General features: G+C 50.5%; 16 protein-coding genes across 16 annotated transcripts; 9 read left to right on the forward strand and 7 right to left on the reverse strand.

Moving 5' to 3' along the window:
• Nucleotide 1: 1 nt before the first annotated feature.
• Nucleotides 2-1,237, reverse strand: B9G98_03741 (Cell division control protein 1; the record flags this gene model as incomplete). Its single annotated transcript, XM_024810298.1, has 1 exon — nt 2-1,237. The coding sequence occupies one exon, from the start codon at nt 1,235-1,237 to the stop codon at nt 2-4; it is 1,236 nt and encodes a 411-aa protein (XP_024666066.1).
• Nucleotides 1,238-1,398: 161 nt separating this feature from the next.
• B9G98_03742 (hypothetical protein) lies at nt 1,399-2,202 on the forward strand (the record flags this gene model as incomplete). Its single annotated transcript, XM_024810299.1, has 1 exon — nt 1,399-2,202. The coding sequence occupies one exon, from the start codon at nt 1,399-1,401 to the stop codon at nt 2,200-2,202; it is 804 nt and encodes a 267-aa protein (XP_024666067.1).
• A 78-nt stretch (nt 2,203-2,280) lies between these two features.
• Nucleotides 2,281-2,874, forward strand: B9G98_03743 (hypothetical protein; the record flags this gene model as incomplete). The annotated part of the gene is made up of 1 exon (XM_024810300.1): nt 2,281-2,874. The coding sequence occupies one exon, from the start codon at nt 2,281-2,283 to the stop codon at nt 2,872-2,874; it is 594 nt and encodes a 197-aa protein (XP_024666068.1).
• A 39-nt stretch (nt 2,875-2,913) lies between these two features.
• B9G98_03744 (hypothetical protein) lies at nt 2,914-4,161 on the forward strand (the record flags this gene model as incomplete). The annotated part of the gene is made up of 1 exon (XM_024810301.1): nt 2,914-4,161. One exon carries the CDS (start codon nt 2,914-2,916, stop codon nt 4,159-4,161), a length of 1,248 nt encoding a protein of 415 aa, XP_024666069.1.
• Nucleotides 4,162-4,178: 17 nt separating this feature from the next.
• Nucleotides 4,179-4,670, reverse strand: B9G98_03745 (E3 ubiquitin-protein ligase complex slx8-rfp subunit slx8; the record flags this gene model as incomplete). The annotated part of the gene is made up of 1 exon (XM_024810302.1): nt 4,179-4,670. The coding sequence occupies one exon, from the start codon at nt 4,668-4,670 to the stop codon at nt 4,179-4,181; it is 492 nt and encodes a 163-aa protein (XP_024666070.1).
• Nucleotides 4,671-4,698: 28 nt separating this feature from the next.
• B9G98_03746 (Homoisocitrate dehydrogenase, mitochondrial) lies at nt 4,699-5,817 on the reverse strand (the record flags this gene model as incomplete). Its single annotated transcript, XM_024810303.1, has 1 exon — nt 4,699-5,817. The coding sequence occupies one exon, from the start codon at nt 5,815-5,817 to the stop codon at nt 4,699-4,701; it is 1,119 nt and encodes a 372-aa protein (XP_024666071.1).
• A 138-nt stretch (nt 5,818-5,955) lies between these two features.
• Nucleotides 5,956-6,975, forward strand: B9G98_03747 (putative nitronate monooxygenase; the record flags this gene model as incomplete). Its single annotated transcript, XM_024810304.1, has 1 exon — nt 5,956-6,975. One exon carries the CDS (start codon nt 5,956-5,958, stop codon nt 6,973-6,975), a length of 1,020 nt encoding a protein of 339 aa, XP_024666072.1.
• A 61-nt stretch (nt 6,976-7,036) lies between these two features.
• B9G98_03748 (hypothetical protein) lies at nt 7,037-7,543 on the forward strand (the record flags this gene model as incomplete). The annotated part of the gene is made up of 1 exon (XM_024810305.1): nt 7,037-7,543. The coding sequence occupies one exon, from the start codon at nt 7,037-7,039 to the stop codon at nt 7,541-7,543; it is 507 nt and encodes a 168-aa protein (XP_024666073.1).
• Nucleotides 7,544-7,599: 56 nt separating this feature from the next.
• B9G98_03749 (Repressed by EFG1 protein 1) lies at nt 7,600-8,907 on the reverse strand (the record flags this gene model as incomplete). Its single annotated transcript, XM_024810306.1, has 1 exon — nt 7,600-8,907. The coding sequence occupies one exon, from the start codon at nt 8,905-8,907 to the stop codon at nt 7,600-7,602; it is 1,308 nt and encodes a 435-aa protein (XP_024666074.1).
• Nucleotides 8,908-9,750: 843 nt separating this feature from the next.
• Nucleotides 9,751-13,185, forward strand: B9G98_03750 (DNA-directed RNA polymerase III subunit RPC2; the record flags this gene model as incomplete). The annotated part of the gene is made up of 1 exon (XM_024810307.1): nt 9,751-13,185. One exon carries the CDS (start codon nt 9,751-9,753, stop codon nt 13,183-13,185), a length of 3,435 nt encoding a protein of 1,144 aa, XP_024666075.1.
• An 88-nt stretch (nt 13,186-13,273) lies between these two features.
• On the forward strand, nt 13,274-14,215 carry B9G98_03751 (Uncharacterized protein in HIS3 3'region; the record flags this gene model as incomplete). The annotated part of the gene is made up of 1 exon (XM_024810308.1): nt 13,274-14,215. One exon carries the CDS (start codon nt 13,274-13,276, stop codon nt 14,213-14,215), a length of 942 nt encoding a protein of 313 aa, XP_024666076.1.
• Nucleotides 14,216-14,272: 57 nt separating this feature from the next.
• On the reverse strand, nt 14,273-14,665 carry B9G98_03752 (hypothetical protein; the record flags this gene model as incomplete). Its single annotated transcript, XM_024810309.1, has 1 exon — nt 14,273-14,665. The coding sequence occupies one exon, from the start codon at nt 14,663-14,665 to the stop codon at nt 14,273-14,275; it is 393 nt and encodes a 130-aa protein (XP_024666077.1).
• Nucleotides 14,666-15,032: 367 nt separating this feature from the next.
• B9G98_03753 (Nucleolar complex protein 2) lies at nt 15,033-16,889 on the forward strand (the record flags this gene model as incomplete). The annotated part of the gene is made up of 1 exon (XM_024810310.1): nt 15,033-16,889. One exon carries the CDS (start codon nt 15,033-15,035, stop codon nt 16,887-16,889), a length of 1,857 nt encoding a protein of 618 aa, XP_024666078.1.
• A 53-nt stretch (nt 16,890-16,942) lies between these two features.
• B9G98_03754 (Cell wall synthesis protein KNH1) lies at nt 16,943-17,743 on the reverse strand (the record flags this gene model as incomplete). The annotated part of the gene is made up of 1 exon (XM_024810311.1): nt 16,943-17,743. One exon carries the CDS (start codon nt 17,741-17,743, stop codon nt 16,943-16,945), a length of 801 nt encoding a protein of 266 aa, XP_024666079.1.
• A 372-nt stretch (nt 17,744-18,115) lies between these two features.
• B9G98_03755 (54S ribosomal protein L38, mitochondrial) lies at nt 18,116-18,514 on the forward strand (the record flags this gene model as incomplete). Its single annotated transcript, XM_024810312.1, has 1 exon — nt 18,116-18,514. The coding sequence occupies one exon, from the start codon at nt 18,116-18,118 to the stop codon at nt 18,512-18,514; it is 399 nt and encodes a 132-aa protein (XP_024666080.1).
• Nucleotides 18,515-18,609: 95 nt separating this feature from the next.
• On the reverse strand, nt 18,610-18,957 carry B9G98_03756 (DNA-directed RNA polymerase II subunit RPB9; the record flags this gene model as incomplete). The annotated part of the gene is made up of 1 exon (XM_024810313.1): nt 18,610-18,957. The coding sequence occupies one exon, from the start codon at nt 18,955-18,957 to the stop codon at nt 18,610-18,612; it is 348 nt and encodes a 115-aa protein (XP_024666081.1).
• Nucleotides 18,958-19,093: the final 136 nt, after the last annotated feature.

A 19,093-nucleotide genomic window follows, 5' to 3' on the forward strand; every position in this document is an offset into this window, starting at 1 on the left:
TTTACATGCTGCTATATATCCACCTTGAAATATAAATCTGCGCGGCCAGCCAGCTGGCGGCTAAAACGAGTGTTTCTGGTGCCATACTTTTGACAACAGCATATTTTGTGAGGGGTTGGACTTTCTTTTCAGCGACGGGCAGATAATTTCTGGTTGGCCAGTGACGCACTGCTAGAAGCAGCATTGACGCGATGGCTGCAAGAGTATAATAAATGAATGGGGCGAATGGATGGGCAAGAAGACAGATTGACGTAGTGTATCCATTGGATCCATTAAGCGATAGCAGCTGGACACCTGGTCGGTCTATTCCCATAGCCATGGAGCATGACTTGACGGTGAACTCGTCGGCACTTTTGGTCCCGTACTTGTGTAAAACATGGCATGCATCATGGTCATCGCCAGAGAAAACTGCTTGGGGTTGAACTTGAGTCAAAATGAACTCTGTGAGCTCCGGAGAGGTTTGCGTCACATACTGGTACCCTTTAGAGTAGGGAAGGTCCATTTGAGACTCGCGGTGCTTGCCGCAATCACTTCCTGGTGGCCGGAAAAGAGGTACATGAGTGAATAAAATGCGAGGAAGATTGGGATTCGTGGTTGTAGATAAGTTTCCAAGAAACTCCCGCGGAGGGTTGTAAATAAACGGACTTTTGGTATTGGACATGGAGATTGTGTCCAGAAACACAATTGTATAGCCTCCAATTTCGTGGTGGGAAGAGGGTTCACCGAAATATGCTCTAAACCGATCTAAAGCAGCTGGCACAACCGTGTCGCCAAACCCAATGTCATGATTTCCGGGCAAGTTCATATAGGTGCGGATTCCAGGTTTTTGCGGATAGATGTTATTCCAACGTTCGTATTCGTCCAGCCAAACATCATTCTCCCACTCGCGGCCACCGTCGAACAGATCGCCTAGAAACACCACGGTGTCTGGATCAAGAACTTTGTGCATTGCACGCCAATTCTTGGCCAAGTACCTGTCCACAATTGTCTGCGACAGTTTCAATAGCCATCTGCTCCGGCCGGGATAGGTGTTGTAGTCTATAAGTTGCGGATCTGCCAGGAGCAGAACACGTGTAGCGTCCAAACTATCATTCCAATTGCACGCCCGCAGCCGCGCTAACGGACGATACCACTCGGCATAAAACACAAGCGCTATCCAGAGTCCTGCCAGAACAGCTATTGGCAACGAGCGTTTATCACCAAATACCTTCAAACGAAGTCTAGTCAAGAGCTTCATGCTGACAAGTGTGTAGGACTTTGAGAAAAATGAAAAAGCCGCAGAGATCTAAAACGAACGGAAAGAATGCAAATTTAAATTAGCAGCGATTCATAACAAAATATAATAATCGTATCTGATCATAATATCAGCTCGACTCCTACGTCAGCAGGTCATCCTTTATGACCGATGAAGGTCGCAAATTAAGGGCACCAAAACAAAAAGGAGAACTTTTCGAATACGACCTCAACTATTTCGACTACGATGCCCCACTTGTGCTGGTCGGCAGTGCAGCTCCGAGCGCCAACAGCCCGCGCCGGCGGCACCATAATGGCGAGGTGACCAAAAAAGAACCACATGAAGCTCTTCTGCCTCCCCTGGCGCCAAATCGAACGCCTGAGGCTTTGCCGGAATCACAAGACGGAGACGTACTGCCAATATCGGATTTCATTGGCCATCACAGACGAATGGAGCGGAATGAAAAGCGTATGCAGCACCTGGATCTCCAACAGCTCATGGTGGATGCCGAGAAGGTTACGGCGCAACGAGAGGTCTTATTGGCGCCGCATTGGCGGCGAGACATTTATAGAATCGTCAAGATCGACAATACAAATGATACTAGTGAATTGGAAAGAAAAAGGGAGCTGGCGTTGGCTGAGATGGGTCTTTTCCTCAGTCGATTCGAGCGGCTCAAGCGACGAGAGCGCGGTCGGGAACGCGAGCGGGAAAAAGACCGCCAGCGTAGCCGTGAAAAATCCACACCGCCCACAGCGGCCACCCGAAAAGCATCGCGGCCCAAAAAACGGCAATCTGCCCCGCCCAACCCTGGTCCAAACACCAGCAGCAGCGACAACTCGCCCGAACTCCTAGCTCCCTTGACTCTACGCATCCCTAAAAGGGCTTTTGGGTATCCTCTTCCGCCTCGGCGCTGGCGCCCGTGCGAATTCGATATCCCTCAAAGTTGGAAGCGCGAACGCAGCTCTTAGCTATAGTCTCTTTTGTATATTTTAGATATCTAGTTCATGTCTCCCGCTTACGCGACGTCCTCCAATCTGATTTGGTAAATGCTGCAGGCGAGATTGGCGCCCATAGCGGCAGTCGGGTTCAGAATATTCGGGTACGCGGGCGGTTTAGTTCTTTCACGGTTTGCGACCCTGTCGCCGTCCGCTTTGTCCTCATTCTACCCTTCCAAATCGCTAATCCAGCTGTACCATGCTGTGTCTATTCTGCCCAGTCTCATATCAGTAATAATATGGTGGCTCATGCTGGACAAGTCGCCTCTAGTTCTAACCACTGGTCTCGCTCGCATTTTGGCAGCTGCTCTGTCCGTGTACATAACCGCTTCTGACTCGGTGAGCTGGCATGGTAACTCTGCCGCACTATACGTCGGTTTAACCCTACTATGGATGTATATTCTTTCCCGTCACAATTGTCCTCTGCAAAGAACGCGTGGAAAAATCGGTGCTGCCTATCTTGTGGTCCTTTTCCTTTTCATGCATTTCCAGGGCCACTACCTCAGCGGGGGTGACGGCTATGCTACAGTAGTTTTTTTGAGATTGGTCCAGATCAGTCTGGACATTGTGTTTGAAATTCTAGCATACAACGACTTTAGTGGAGTTCTACTGGGAGTTGGGTATTCGAAAAAATACGACGTGTAGATATTTAAATTCCACTTGATTACCATCAATTTTTTTTCCATGATCTACCAACAGGCTGCAGCCTACTTGGACAGCGGCCCTGGGTCATTAAAGAACCGCATTTTCGCAAAAAATAGTGGTCCCCAGGCTAAGCGGCTGTTTGCTTTAGTTTATGGGACGTTACAGTACAAAACATTGCTGAGCGCAGTGATCACCGCATCGCACATTCTCAAGTACGAAAAGGCGTTGACGCTGCCCGTGGCTTTGGTGATGGTTCACGATCTGTTACTCTCGAAAGGTGGGAAGCTTGCGTGCGGTAAATGCAAAGAGAAAGACGCAGTGATGCGTCACAAGACCCGGCTCAATGCCGAGTTCGTCAAGTACAAGGTCAAGCACGGGCTGGTTCAGGACGAAACGGACGAAACACCTGTGAGATGGCTTCGCTGCAACCCGGTAAAGGCCAGCCCTGAAGACCTCGAAAAGGCGTTTGTTGCTGCGGGCATGACTCGCGTGGAAACGTTCAAAGTGCATAAGATGGCTTTTTACAAAGACGACTTTGTTCCCGGCCTGTATGGGTTGCACCCTTCTTACCCGGTGGCAAAAATGCCATTGTATCGTTCTGGTCAATTGATCATTCAAGATAGAGCATCTTGCTTTCCCGTCACGATCTTGAATCCCAGCTCGGATGCTGAGTATATTGATGCATGTGCCGCTCCCGGCAACAAAACTACTCAATTGGCTGGCTATGCGAAAAAGGTCACTGCGTTCGAGCGAGACCCCAAACGTGGAGCCATTCTTCAAAAAATGATTGGTACTGCGGGCTTGAGCGATAGGATCAATGTGAACATTCAAGATTTCACCCAGGCCCAGCCCAGCGACTACCCCGATGTAAAAGGACTCGTTGTTGATCCCTCGTGCAGTGGTTCGGGTATTTTTGGTCGTGCAGGCTTGGGATCAGAACAAGAAACCCAAAATAGCCAGCGTTTGGATAAGCTGTCCGAGTTCCAGTACATCATTGTAAGCCACGCCCTCAAGTTTCCTGCTGAGACTGTAGTTTACTCTACATGTTCAATTCATAGTATCGAGAACGAGCAGGTTGTTCGTCGTCTTCTGGAGACGCCTGAAATCGCTAAAGAGTGGCGGCTGCGCTCGCGTGAAAGCGTCTTGCCCGGATGGCCCCGCCGGGGTTATGTGCAAGAGTTTGAAGGTATGGAAAATGCCGCTGAGCTGGCTGAGTCTTGTGTAAGAGTCAATCCCAAAGAAGATGGAGGAATTGGCTTTTTTGCTGCGTGCTTTGAGCGCATATAAATATTTATAGTTAGATTTTAGGGTCGTTTTTCTGGAGACTCTGTTCGATCGGCCCCCGGTTCTGTTACCTCTGGGTCTGCCTGCTTTGATTCCGGTTGAGCAGTCGATGCTTCTTCTGACAAGTTCTTCCGGCCGTCAGGGTCGGTCTTTTTCTCTCGCTTGTTTTTGGGCCGCTTGTCCTTCCACTTGACACTTCCCTGTCCCGCTAAGCGGATCTCCAAGTACTTTACGTTGCTGTACTTTACTGTTTTTCGACAAATTGAGCATTGTCCAGAGGTCTTTGTCGAGTTTCGGGCACTCCGTAGAGCATGAAAGACGCAGTTTTCGCAGTACAGGTGACCGCATTCGGTTACCACCAGGACGTCTGGCGTATCCATACAAATGGGGCATTTAAAATTCACCAACGGAGCAGAAGCGGGCTGCTCATCGTCGGCAATATCAACAATCTCCAAGATATCATCGTCGGGCGATTTGCGTTTAGCTTCCATGAATGAATCAGCATCGTGCATGAGATTTTAAACATATATAAACTCCTATTTAAAGACGCTTGATAACATCCTCGACGACCTCAGTGGTGGTGGCAGTACCGCCAAGATCAGGGGTACAAACACCAGCAATCAAATTGGCATCGACGGCCTTGTAAATGCGAGCGGCCGGCACAGGGTAGCCCAGGAACTCAAGCATCAGAGCAGTAGAGCGAATGGTAGCAATCGGGTTGGCAATGTTCTTGCCCTCAATGTCCGGAGCAGAGCCATGGCAGGGCTCGCCAATGACAAACTCGTCGCCGACGTTGGCAGAGGGAACAACGCCCAAGGAGCCAACCAGAGCGGCAGCGCCATCACTCAAAATGTCACCATACAGATTAGGAGCAACAATAACGTCAAAGTCCTCGGGATTGCGGAACATTTTGTAGACCATAGAGTCCACAATCTGCTCCTGAAGATCAACAACCTTGTACTTGGAGTCCTTGGACTGCAGCTCCGCATACTCCTGCTTGATGGTCTCCCGGAACAGGCCGTCGCTCTGAGAAAGAACGTTTGATTTGTGGGTTACTGTCAAAATAGCCTGCGCATCAGGAGAATGGTGGGACGCACCAGGATCAAGTTGGCGCATACCATGGCGCTGAACAGCAATTTGCATGGCCATAGCGCCAATACGTCTCGAAGCGGACTCAGTTATGCGCTTGATTGCTTCAGCAACCTTGCCGTCCTCGCGCTCGTACGTACGCTCCTCTTTGACATACAAGTCCTCAGTGTTCTCGCGCACAATCACAAGATCGGTGATCTTGTCGCTAGCCATAACGCTCTTAACCGGTCGCACATTGGCGTACAGACCAAGCTTCTTGCGCAATGCTACGATTGGCGACGAGTAGCCCTCGACACGGGTGGTGGGGGAAGACACAGCACCAAACAACGCACCCTGGCACTTGGCCTTGAGCATCTCAACCGTCTCATCGGGCAGAGCAGTGCCGGTTTTCTTAAAGTGATCGAATCCGGCCGGAGCCTCCAGGAACTCGAACTTGAGGCCGTCCTCGGCGGGCAAATTCTCAAGAATGGCCCGTCCAGCAGGAATGACCTCGCGGCCAATGCCGTCACCAGGAATCAGACCAATGGTCAGTGTCTTCACCGTGCTATAATTACGGGCAGCTCGAAGCATGACTCAATGCAAGGTTTGGGCAGATGGAAAACTGCCAAAATCTCTGGTGTTACTACCCTTACCCCGATAGCCGGGTTCGGGTCCGCGCGCTTTGCCTCCCCACACTTTTAAGGGATCGCGCTGGTTAGATCCTTTGTAATGTGGATTAATGAATTGATGCTGCAATTGCCGGTCATGGTGGCGCCTATGGCTGGCGTCTCCAAGGCCCGGCTAGTCATTGCCAGTCTGCAGAATGGCATGCTGGGATCGTTGGGTGCCGGCATGATGTCGCCAGATGCCATTCGCCAAAGTGTCGGCGAGATCCGGGCGGCTACCTCTAAGCCATTCAACATCAACCTATTCGTCGTAAACAACAATCCGGAGTTTGATGCTGCCTGCGGTGCTGCCGAGTGGCTCAGAGACTATTCGGCAAAGTACAACTACGATTTCGCTGTTCCAACCACTTATGCCCATAGCTTTGACGAGCAATTTGCCGCTGCGCTTGAGTGTAAGCCAGCCATTTTGAGTTTCACCTTCAATATCATCTCCCAGAGCCAGCTCGACGCATGTCACGACAATGGCATCAAGGTCATCGGCACGGCCACCAGTCTCGATGAGGCCTTGACTTGGCAGAAACTTGGTGCCGATGCTATTTGTTTACAGGGAATTGAAGCCGGTGGACATCGCGGGAACTTTTTGACCTCGAACCTGGGTATCCCTTTGGCTGAACTGGTCGATCAGGTTTTGCCCGAAATTAATGTTCCCGTTATCGCCGCCGGTGGCATTATGGATGGTGTAGACGCCGCACGCTACTTGCACAAAGGTGTGGCGCTCGTGCAATTGGGAACGGTATTCCTGGCTGCTCCCGAAAGCGAGTTGGCCGAGGCCTGGGTTGATGCTCTCAAGGGAAACATGGGCAACACAACTACTCTCACCCCATCGTTTTCGGGAAAACATGCTCGCGGAATTGTCAATCGTTTTATTAGCGAAAGCAAAGACAAACCTTACTTCCCTTATCCTGTTCAAAACGCTTACACGGCCAGCCTTCGCAAGCAAGCTGGTGAACGAAAAAACAGTCAGGATATGTCTTTATGGGCCGGAACCGAGTTTCCTCGAGCCCGTTTTGTTCCTATTTCCGAGCTCGCCAAACTTTTGAAGACGGAAATAGAGCTCAGTTAAAGTTTTATAACACATGGCTACTCAAGGATAAAAGGCCGTGGCATATTCTGGAGCGCCCACCATGAGATTCACTATACCAATTGCCCTTTTTGCTGGCTCGTTTGCTGCCGCGACTTGTGATAGCACTGATGCCGGTGTGAAAAACATTTCCAATGGGTTCGCAGATATCACTTTCCTGGTCGAGCAAGTTCGTTTGGCGTTTATGGCGGATCATGTGCACCCCGATGCAATTCGTGCCTCGCTACAGCCCCTCGAAACCTCAATCAAGGGTCTTCGTGACGTGCTGGGTACAACCTGTTTGAATGGTGACCAAGTTAACCAGCTGACCGCGTCGAGTGTCAACCTGATCAATGAGATCGGTAAACTGGGCTTTACTGCCGTCCATACTATTCAGAAGGCAGCCGACGATGGAAATACAGACGAGCTTAATTACGTGGTACGTGAAATCATGTATAGTGTGCGCACTCTGGTCGACGCGGTCTCTCAGAGCCAGCCTCGAAAGGAAGACCGCCCCTTGCAGATCCAGACCACCCTTGCTGCGATTGACCAGCTCATTAGTGTTCTTTGATTATTTTTCGACATTTTCTTCTTATATAAAATACATAACAATATGTTTTTTGTGGATTATTTAGGCGGGAGCACGTTCTCAGTGAACCATCCGATGATGTTACCGCGGGGATAATATTCACAGACGAGGTATTCGCGACCATCCGCACATTGTTGCTGAGCACAACCGACGCTGGTAGATCCAACCCAGACCATCTGGGTAAAGTGGCCGGTTTGCTCGGAGAACTGGCCGGCAGTGTAGTTGTAAAGCTTGTACTCATCGTACCAGGCGTCCATAGCATCATCAGTTGTGGCAAAACCAAGAGCGATGTTCTCACCGTATGGGCCACCAGAGTGGGCGAAATGGCACGTGGGAATCACAGTGCCGAGATAGTTGTTGGCAAAGGTTGCAATAGTCTCATTCCATACCATAGGGGGGGCCTGGTGGATAGCCCGAACATTATTATGGTAGTCAAGAACATCCTGCTCAAATGCATCTAATGTTTGCTTAGGAGCGGCAGGGAGAGTGCTTGTAGTCAAAGTGGTAGTTGGTGCCGGGTCACTGCTGGTGGTGGGCGCTGGGCCACTGCTGGTGGTCGGATCGGCAGCGGAGGTAGCGACTGGGTCAATAGAATTGGTAACAGCCGAAGTGACAGCACTGGTTGTAGACTGGCCGATAGAGGTAACAGGATCAGAGACGCTGGGAGAAACACTAGCCGCGGAAACACTAGCCGCGGAAACACTAGCTGCGGAAACACTGGCTGCAGAACCACTAGCCGCTGAACCACTAGCCGCAGCAGAACTGGTAGTAACAGCTGGGGATGAGGTTTCAAGACCGCTTGTGGAGAGGGCACTAGAGCTGGGCGAGACGGCTGTAGGTGCAACAGAGCCTGCATTAGCAGTGCTCGAGTAGTCAATAGACGTAGTGATCGTCTCCGTAATAGTGCGAGTAATAGTAGTGGTACTAGTTGAGTCGGTGGTGGTGGTCGCATCAGAAGGTGCGATCAAATTAGGAGTTTCAGTAGGACCGGTGAGGACGCTAGTGACAACGTTGGAATTAGTAGGTGCAGCCACCGGACTAGAGGATTTAGGCAAACCACTAGCCACGGCATCATTATTAGCCGATTTAACGAGCGAAAGTGTGAGGTTACTCGACGAGGTTGGTGCCCCACCTGAGGTCTCAGGCGAGAGCGAAGAAACAGCAGCAGGTGATGATGTTACGGGCACCAGTGTGGAGTCAGCTGGGGAAGAAGTTGCTGGCACCAAAGTAGAGGTAGCAACAGTAGGCTCAAAGGGACAATAGTCTGCGGTTACCGTAACGATGACGGTTTTAGCTTCACGCAGGTCGAACAGTGCGAGGACTGCTAAAGAAAAGAGTGTATTCATTGGGATTGTAAGGAGTGACAAGGGGCGGGGGCCTAAAAGAATGGAAAGCGCACGAACAACGCGTACATATCTTGTGCAGTATAAATATTACCCCATCTTGAGATGGCGGGCTAGAACGTGTACCGAATCCAGCAGTACATTATGCATAACCCTTGCCTCCAATTTGCACCCCCCGTCAGACCCCCAAGATCTGTCTGCATTTTTTCTATAGTAAATAAAAAGATTTTGTTTAGCTTTTTTTATGAGCTGGACCGAAATTGTTGCATGAATAACGCTGTTCAGTTTCAAGTCGTTTCATGGTCAACATGTCAACATTAACGATTATGCAGGAAAAGGTGATCAACAAACTTGCATATGCAGTCAAGGAGATGGCTGGTGAGGATGTCATGCTCATGACAGATCGGTGCAGAGCACCGGCGTATGTCACTGAGCACACACTTTGGCCGGTTGATTCACTAGCACCGTTGAATCGGCCCACCCAGATGTATCATTGACCTAAAGTATAACGTGCTGTGCATGCTAAGTAGTGTATGCGCACGTCCAAAAGATACCAGTCAGAGCATGATCCTCAACTCGGTCAAAATGGTTTGCGGATTGGGGTCAAATATAGTATCATATGTACATTATAACAAATTGAGGAATTTTACGACCTGCTAGCTTATGTGTTGACGCATCAAAGAACTACAGGTCACATTGGAAAATGTTCAAATACATCATTTAAAAGCCAGTTGCTCGCAACCGCCGATCCCCCTAGGATAGGAGGTTTTGGAACTCCTCGCGACCACGACCCTGAGAAATACAAATTATGTCAGCGAGATTTTTTTCTCGATTCCATTTTAACTGATGGAGGAGCTTGTGAAGCCTATCTACAAGGGCAAGTCCTTAACTGACGAAGTTAAGACTGTAAAAGATAAATGGAACCTAGTTCCTGCCTTTTTAAAAGTGAAAGGCTTGGTTAAACAGCATCTGGATTCTTTCAACTATTTCATTGAAACAGACATCAGGAAAATCGTCAAAGCCAACGAGAAAATCTTGAGTGACGTTGACCCTGAGTTTTATTTAAAATACCTCGACATTCATATTGGACCTCCACAGCGTAAAGATCTCAACTCGTTCTCGAATTCCATCACTCCCCATGAATGTCGTCTTCGGGATCTGACATACGCCGCACCGATCTTTGTCGATGTCGAGTACACACGGGGTAGACAAATTGTGGTTCACCGTAATTTAGAAATTGGACGCATGCCGATCATGTTGAGAAGCTCAAAGTGTGTTTTAAATGGTAAATCAGAGGTCGAGATGGCCGCCATGAATGAGTGTCCTCTCGATCCCGGTGGATACTTTATCGTAAACGGAACAGAAAAAGTTATTTTGGTCCAGGAACAGCTTTCAAAGAACCGTATCCTAGTTGAGACTGACCAGTCGAAGCAGATCGTTCAGGCCTCCGTCACCTCATCGACTCACGAACGTAAATCCAAGACATATGTTTTGTGGAAAAACGGGGCTATCTACCTTAAGCACAATTCCGTCTCAGAAGAGATTCCTATTGTTCTCATTCTCAAGGCAGCTGGAATAGTCACTGACTACGAGATTATGGAGCTTGTTTGTGGAGATAACCCCCAATACCAGGAGATTTTTGCGGTCAACTTTGAGATCTGCGCTAAAATGGGTGTGCACACCCAGCATCAAGCGCTCAAGTACCTGGGGACTAAAGTCAAGACGGTTCGTCGTATGCATGCCCCCAAACTGACGCCTTTCCAGGAGGGGTTAGAAGCTCTAGCTACCACGATTGTTGCCCACATCCCGGTGCAGGTGGACAAAGCAGACTTCCGTGAAAAATCGTTGTATTTGGGCATAATGACCCGCCGGGTGGTTATGGCCATTGCCGATCCCACTATGGTTGACGACCGTGATTATGTCGGGAACAAGCGTCTTGAGCTTGCTGGCCAACTCATGTCGCTTTTGTTCGAGGACTTGTTTAAGAAGTTCAATACCGACTTCAAGGCTAATATTGACAAGGTCTTGAAAAAGCCAAACCGTACCAACGAGTTTGATGCGTTATTGAGCATCACTATCCACAGCTCCAATATCACTATGGGTATGAACCGCGCCATTTCAACGGGCAACTGGTCGCTTAAACGTTTCAAAATGGAGCGTGCTGGTGTCACTCATGTTCTTTCTCGCTTGTCGTACATTTCGGCTTTGGGAATGATGACCCGAATCTCTTCACAATTCGAAAAATCACGTAAAGTATCGGGCCCTCGTGCGCTTCAGCCCTCGCAATTCGGCATGCTGTGTACCTCAGATACACCTGAAGGAGAAGCTTGTGGTTTGGTAAAGAACCTAGCTTTGATGACCCATATCACAACCGACGTGGAGCCGGAACCGATAGCCAGAGCATGTTTACAGCTGGGTATGGAGGAAGTGGGCATGATTGATGCAAGTGCTTTCCACGCACCACATGTATTTGGTATCTACCTCAATGGTACACCAATTGGTGTCACACGTCACCAGAAGCGGTTTGTTGCCAATTTCCGCCGTCTACGTCGTACAAAGCGCATTTCCGAGTTTATCAGCATCTACTGTAACTTTCACCACAACGCGATCCATATTGCTACTGATGGCGGTCGCATTTGCCGGCCTCTAATCATTGTTGAGAATGGAAAGTCACTTCTTGAAGATGAACATGTCGCCAAACTGATCGCAGGTGATCTGTCGTTCGACGACATGCTCCACCTTGGCATTGTTGAGTACCTGGACTGTAACGAGGAGAACGACAGTTTTATTGCACTCTATGAGCGTGACATCTGTGCTGATACCACGCATCTCGAAATTGAACCTTTCACGGTGCTTGGTGCAGTTGCTGGGCTGATCCCTTATCCCCACCATAACCAGTCCCCTCGTAACACTTATCAATGTGCTATGGGTAAACAAGCTATTGGTGCTATTGCATACAACCAGTTCAGTCGTATTGACACGTTGCTTTATTTGATGGTTTATCCTCAACAGCCCATGGTAAAGACAAAGACCATCGAGTTGATTGACTATGACAAGCTGCCTGCCGGACAGAATGCCATTGTTGCTGTCATGAGTTATTCAGGTTACGATATTGAAGATGCACTTGTTTTGAACAAGTCTTCTATTGATAGAGGCTTTGGTCGGTGCCAGGTAATGAAAAAGGCTACTGCTGTGCTGAAGCGCTACCCGAACCAAACTTCTGATCGTTTGGAAGGTATCAAGTTTGACAGCTACAAGCAGAGAGAAGGCGAGCCGCCGGTTCCAGTCTACCCCCACAAGGTTCTAGGACCAGACGGGTTGGCTGAAGTCGGAGCTCGCATTGACAACGGCCAAGTTTATATCAACAAAGCTGTGCCTATGGCAGGTGACGACAAAATGCTCGGTGAGAATGCTAACAATCAAATTCTCGATTTCCGGGAAACCCCGGTCACATACAAGGGGCCCGAGCCTTCCTATATCGACAAGGTGATGCTTTCGTCAAGTGAGAGTGAGCAGCCCCTCATCAAAGTGTTGCTCCGCCAGACCCGCCGACCGGAGATTGGTGACAAATTCTCGTCTCGACACGGACAAAAAGGTGTGTGTGGTATTATTGTTCAGCAAGAAGATCTGCCGTTCGATGATCAAGGCATTTGCCCCGATATCATTATGAACCCCCACGGTTTCCCCTCGCGTATGACTGTGGGTAAAATGATTGAAATGGTTAGCGGCAAGGCCGGTATTCTTAGCGGAGACCTGCAGTACGGAACCTGCTTTGGCGGCTCCAAACTAGCCGACATGTCCCAGATTCTTATTGACCACGGCTACAACTACTCTGGCAAAGACATGCTGTACTCTGGCATCACTGGTGAGCCGCTGGAAGCGTACATCTTCTTTGGCCCCATCTACTATCAAAAACTCAAGCATATGGTCATGGACAAAATGCATGCCCGGCCACGCGGTCCCCGAGCGGTGCTGACCCGTCAACCGACAGAGGGTCGGTCGCGCGACGGTGGTCTGCGTCTGGGCGAAATGGAGCGCGACTGCGTTATTGCCTACGGTGCGTCGCAGCTCCTGCTTGAGCGTCTCATGCTGTCCTCTGACGTCTTCGAGGTCGATGTTTGCCAGAAATGCGGGCTCATGGGCTCGAACTCTTTCTGCGCCGTCTGCGAGAGCAGCGAGCACCTGGTCACACTGAAAATACCGTATGCGGCCAAGCTGCTGTTCCAGGAACTAATGGCTATGAATATTGCACCTCGTTTAGAACTCAGCGATCAGTTTTAGATTTTTATATTTGCATTTCCACTTTTTTTTTCATCGAGCTTTTTTAATTCCGCCGCTGACAAAGAGATCTCTCGTTAGTTAATTTTCCATGGCTCAGTTTCGCGAGTTGGTCCGGCAGTCCAAGCTGTTTTCGCTGCCGCCAAAGGGCGTGAAAGTACGGAGCAAGAATGTTCCTCGCCGCCAGGCTATTGAGACGACATCTGCCGCCAAGTTCCGCCACAACTGGGGTCTCAAGTCGCCGATTCCCGACAAGGCCCAGGCCAAGCTTATGACGGTTAACAGACTGGATACGCCTATGGGTATTCCCGATGTGAATTATAATGCAGCGTTTGCTCGCCGTCTACAGAAGTTCAACGAGCTTGGGTTCCCAGTTGTTTTGCATCCCAACCCCGAGTTTCCATCTCTTTTTGCAGCCGGTGATCGACTGGCCAAAAGCCTGGCTCGCATGTCGGAGAAGGAGCGAAAGCACGTTATTGAGAGTGCACGCGACCGCCGCTCGGAGTACAAGCACTTTGTCGATTCCACTGCTGCTAGCCGGGTCCCTAAGCGTCCTGCGTTTTCCACTCGGATGGGAGACGCAGCCACGGCGAATCGCCCGGCATCGCGGCTGCCAGGTGTGTTAGAGAGCTTCATGGGTCTGCCCTCAAGCTCACACATGGGTCCTAACGATCCCAGCGTGTCGTCCACAGTCATTGGTTTGAGCTACGAGCTCAAGGGAGTTGCCCACAACACTCCGGAGGGTATTTTTGCCTCCAAGCCCGTGCGGGGCCGTGTCCTGCCCAAGCAGGGTACCAAGCCTGCTGCGGTTGCCGGCTTCGTTGCTCGGATGCCCCGAAACGAGCCCATCCCGGCTGGAGCCGAGACGGCTCACCAGAGACCAGTTGTTATGCGCATTGACCGGGCCACGACGACCAGCGTGGGCGACGTTAATATTCAGGTGAACACGTTTAATGACGGCGCTGCTGATGACCGCGAATCGCTGGGTAGTATCATTGACAGCTCGGTGGGTGCGCTGAGCCGGATTCGTTAAGTGGGTATCGAATGTTTAAATATGTATATAGTTACGCCCGCGTAGCCTTTATCTTTTTCATTTAGTTTCTGTCTCTGCAGCAACTGGCTGTTTCTGCTCGGCAGTGTGCTTCAATTTCTCGTCCTTGGCCAGTGCATTCGACAGGGCCTTTTTCCGTACTGTTCGGGACTTAGGCGGCTTTGCCGGAGCCTTGGTGACGCCCGCAGGCTTTTGAATAGCGGTGCGTGTGCTTCGCGGCGTCTTCCTGGGCGTCTCGCGGTGCTCTGGCGGCCGGGCTGGCGGAGTAAGAACCGGTATTGGCGAATCGGACAGTGACGGCGTCCTCTGCTGCGGGGTCTGGCTCAGCCGCAGTGATGTTCTTCGTTTAGCCGGCGTGATGTGTGTGTTGCTCTCCGGCATTTGCGTCGGAGACGAAAGCGTCTCGTTTTTACTTAGGGGGGTCGACGACATGCAGTAGCAGTGCGCTTACTGACATGGTCCTTGCTTTATACGGGGTTGTTCGAAGGGCACGGGCTGGCTGCCGCTCGTGTTTCAAATTTACCACGTACAGCCCGCACACATGTCTGTATCATTGGGTAGCCTGCTGCAATTGCCGGTCGTTTGACCGCGTTTTTGCCGGCAAACCTCTCTCTCCACCCCCCCCCTCCCCTCAGCGACGCGTCCCTGCCTGAGAGGGGGCAACCCGATCCGTGACAGTTGTCAGGGTAAGGGCATCTTTTTTTCCCTCCCAAGGGCCCGCCTGCCTGCCTGCCTGCTGGGAGGTTAAAAAAATATCTGGAGTTTAGGGCAAATCTGATCGTTACAAAGAAACTTTTCAATGGGTAAAGTGAAGAAGGCCAAGAAGTTTCGCAAGAGCCATTTGAAGGACAAGATCGAGCAGAAGCGCAAAGAGCAGAAGCATGCACAGCTGATTGGACGCAAGAAGGGCAAAAAGCCCGCCGTGCAAGCAGCAGAGGAGCCAGAGACTAATGGGATTGACGCACCCAAGCAAAATTTGGCCATTCTCGAGGACGAGGCTGGTTTCGAGCAGTACCTGAGCGAGAGCGAGCAGAGCCAAGAGGACGGATCGGATGGATCTGGCAGCGACAACGAAGACGACGAGGCGGAAATCGCTGCTGAAGAAGCTGCATGGCTGAACGGTGGGAACGGGGTCGACGAGCCCGAGTCGGATGCTGAAGAGTTGTCAAAGGAGACCATCCAGGGATGGGTGACCCAGCTTGAGAAAACACTCAAGCCAATGAAGCAGATTGTCAGAGCGCTGGCTGCTGAGGACTCGGTGACGGACGCTTCGACGTATGATCTGCTGTTGAAGGTGGGCTTGCACAATGTCCCGCAGGCCATCCGCCATCACCTGCCTTTGAACGAGAACAAAACTCCTGTTCAGACCAAGCGTTTGACCGAGTACACTCCCTCGCTCAAAGTATACTGCCAAGTTCTGACGGATATGCTGAAGAACTCTTCCAGCCGCAGAATTTCCCAGGTCGTTTCCGCCTCGCAGAAAAGCATGCCCTACTTTATTTCGCTGCGGAAACTCGTCAAGGACTTTGTCAAGGCGTTTGCCAGCGTCATTGTTAACCGCAATCTCAGCGATGAGGTCAAGCTGGAAGCGTTTTCTGTCCTGCAGAACAGCTGCACCGCCTACCCCAATGCTCTCACCGAGCTGGCGCTTAAATACAGCTACGAAAGCCTCGTAAAGTTATGTGGACGTACGTCCGTTCACACTATGGGCTCTATCAATTTGGCCAAGAATGTGTTTGCTACGCTGTACTCGGTTGACCCCACTGTAGGATACCAGACCGCTTTCCAGCAAGTTCGCACCCTGGCTCTGCATCTCAAGTCGAGTCTCGACAAGCAGAAGAATCCTGAAATGACCACAAAAGTTATCTACACTTGGCAGTACGTCCAATCGCTTGATTTCTTCTCAAGAGTTATCTCGGCTGCTCCAGAAGGTAGTCCCTTGCATCAGTTGATCCACCCTCTTGTCCAGGTGACGCTTCGCACGGCTACGTTAGTGCCCTCGCCGGCTTATTTCCCACTCAGATTCTATCTTGTCAGGTCACTTGTGCGGCTGTCGCGCCACACTGGCGTCTACATCCCGCTGGGATCTATTCTTGTCGACGTGTTGGCATCCAACGCAGTTTCCAAGCGAGGAAAGAAATCAAGTCTCAAGCAATTCGACTTTGACAATAACATCAGAGCGTCTGCCAGCTATATCGGCACCCAGGTATATCAGAACTCGGTTGGTGACGAACTTGTGGACTTGTTTGTTGAAGTGTTTGTCTTATACTCCAAGAGCATTGCCTTCCCGGAACTTGTGAGCCCCGTTATTACCACTCTCAAGCGATTCACCAAGCGGAGCACAAACGCCCGACTGAACAAACAGCTCGCTACTCTTATTGAGCGTCTTGTTTCGAACTCAGATTATATCGTCAAGCAGCGTGACAATGTGACGTTTGGTCCTCGCGACAAAGAGCTCATAGCGGCTTTCTTGAAGGAGACCGAGTGGGAAAAGACGCCATTAGGCACTCTCGCCATTGCTCGTCGCAGAACTCGCGAGGAACGTGTCAAACTGTTACAAAATCTCGAAGAGGACGAAGAGCAGGTAGAGGGACTGAGTGGCCTTGAAGACAGCGAGGAAGAGCAGGAGGAGGCTGGAGAAAGCGACAGCGAGTAAGCTTGTAGTATAAATGGCTATCAAAATAGATATGAATAAAATAATTTGTGCGCTCAATCCATCCATCTCCGACGTTTATTCGCTTTTAGTGTGGCCGTGATTTTAGACGGTTTGACACCGCTATAACCCACGGTAGCCGTGGGTGCATAGTTGAAGAATAGCGTGGGCGATGTGCTAGCACCAGGAGTGTGCGTAGTATAGGGCATCAACGTGTTGATAATGGTCGTGTAAGTCGAGTAGTATGAGGTGGGGAATCGACGAGTAAGAGTCATGGGTTTGGTGACCGTAGAACCAGGAGTCATCTGGAACGGAGCCCAACGCTCAGGCCCACTTTGAAAGGTGTAGGGGATCTGCCAAGACGATACGACGTATGACAATGACGCCGGCAGAGGCCCCATAGAGTAAGTCCAAGAAACCTGGGAAGATGCGACGGAATACTGGTTGTTGGGGGTGCTTCCAGCCAACGCAAGACCAGTACCGGTGAAGCCAGTCACGCGGAACCAATTAAGCGAGTAGGTCACAACATAGGAGCCGTCGGGAGCAACGCCGGTAAGCTGCAAAATGTAGGATCCCGAGGGGCCCTGGGTGGACACGTCGGAAAGGGTGAAAGTCTCTGAACTGACGCCGGAAATGGAAATAGATTTCCCAAGCGTGACCGGGCAGTCGAACACGCCCGAGATGATAGCGCACATTTTGAACGTACCCTTTGTGAAGCTCTTGATGGGCGGCGTCTGGTCGTCGTCTTGCCATGAGACTGTCATTTGATCCGACGCAGTATACGACGACTGGTCTACTGAAGGCAAGAACGTAGCCCACACTGGCATCAGCAGAGCCAGAAAAGTGATCCAAATCATAGCGAGTGCAAGTGAATGAGTTCAGGGGCTTGAGCTTAGGTAAAAAACATCCCGTGAAACTAATGGATTTTCTCCAAACGTTATTTTTAGAAAGCCGACGATTGACAAGTCAAGACGAGCACTAAGTAGTCAGATTTGCACGTTACTTTGAATAGATATTGCGTGTGCCCAAAAGGCACTCTATAGAAGTAGGTAGGCAGACGGGGAGGTTGCGAGGGAACGCTGCCACCCAAGCAAGTGGACAGTGGCAGGTGGGCCGTGGCTAAAAAAAAGAATGCTGGATTCACTCTACGACACGAAAACCCCTATGTAAAATCATTCCGCTCCAGCACCTCTTATTCCCATTACCGATCTGAAATTTCTGCTGACTTAATGCTCTACCTGAAATCTCTGGTAAAAGTTCTCGATAACTCGGGCGCCCAGGTTGTCGAATGTATCAAGGTCCTGCGGAAAAGCCCTTCCAACTGCGCACGAGTGGGTGACCGCATGGTTGTTGTTGTCAAGAAGGCGCGCCCCATCCCGCAGAACCTGACCGGCCAGGCGGCTGCCCAGAAACTTCGCAAAGGTGACATCCGCCACGCGGTTGTTGTTCGCACAAAGCAGCCCACCTCAAGACCAGACGGATCTACTGTTCGCTTCGACGACAACGCCTGTGTGCTGATCCAGAAGAGCGGCGAGATTATCGGCACCCGTGTGACGGGAGTGGTGGCCAAAGAGCTGAAAGAAAAGGGCTACACAAAGATTGCCACACTGGCGCCGCGATCTGTCTAATACAGCTTGCAACAGCTTGCAACACCCTACCAAAAAAGACCCCTCTAGACTGCCTAGAACATGTCTAGTCCATGTAAATAACTATTAAATAACATCTACGATGAGTGCGTCCGGAACATGTGGTTGCAGTAGACACACACATAGAACAGAATCATAGTAGTCTCTGCGCGACGCTGTTGACTCTGGAAAAATACACACTCGTGCTCGTGGCACTTTGGACACTCGATATTGGACCTGGGCAGCGTCGGGTCGCTAGCAAGGTCCTGCGTGACGCCGGCGTTGTCACCAATAGCAGAAATCAGCTCGTTTCTGTAGATAAGAGAGTTCTCGGCCTTTTCTGTGTACATACAGTTTCGGCAGGAGTACAGAAGCTGCTGGTTCACCCTGTCCTCCTTGGGGTAGAGCATGTTGTTACACTCCAAACAAAACCGAAAGCTGGCCATTAATATTGTTCAATAAAACTCTGCTAGCCTGTTAACTCAAGACCTTCCCACAAAGCACTCTTGAAATGCTGTCTCGCCACGTTCGGGGTTGGTGGGGGGTGAAAAGAAGTCGGCTGACAAATTGGGCGAGTTTTTC

Source organism: Wickerhamiella sorbophila (assembly GCF_002251995.1).
Source record: "Wickerhamiella sorbophila strain DS02 chromosome Unknown contig2, whole genome shotgun sequence".
NCBI lineage: Eukaryota > Fungi > Ascomycota > Dipodascomycetes > Dipodascales > Trichomonascaceae > Wickerhamiella > Wickerhamiella sorbophila.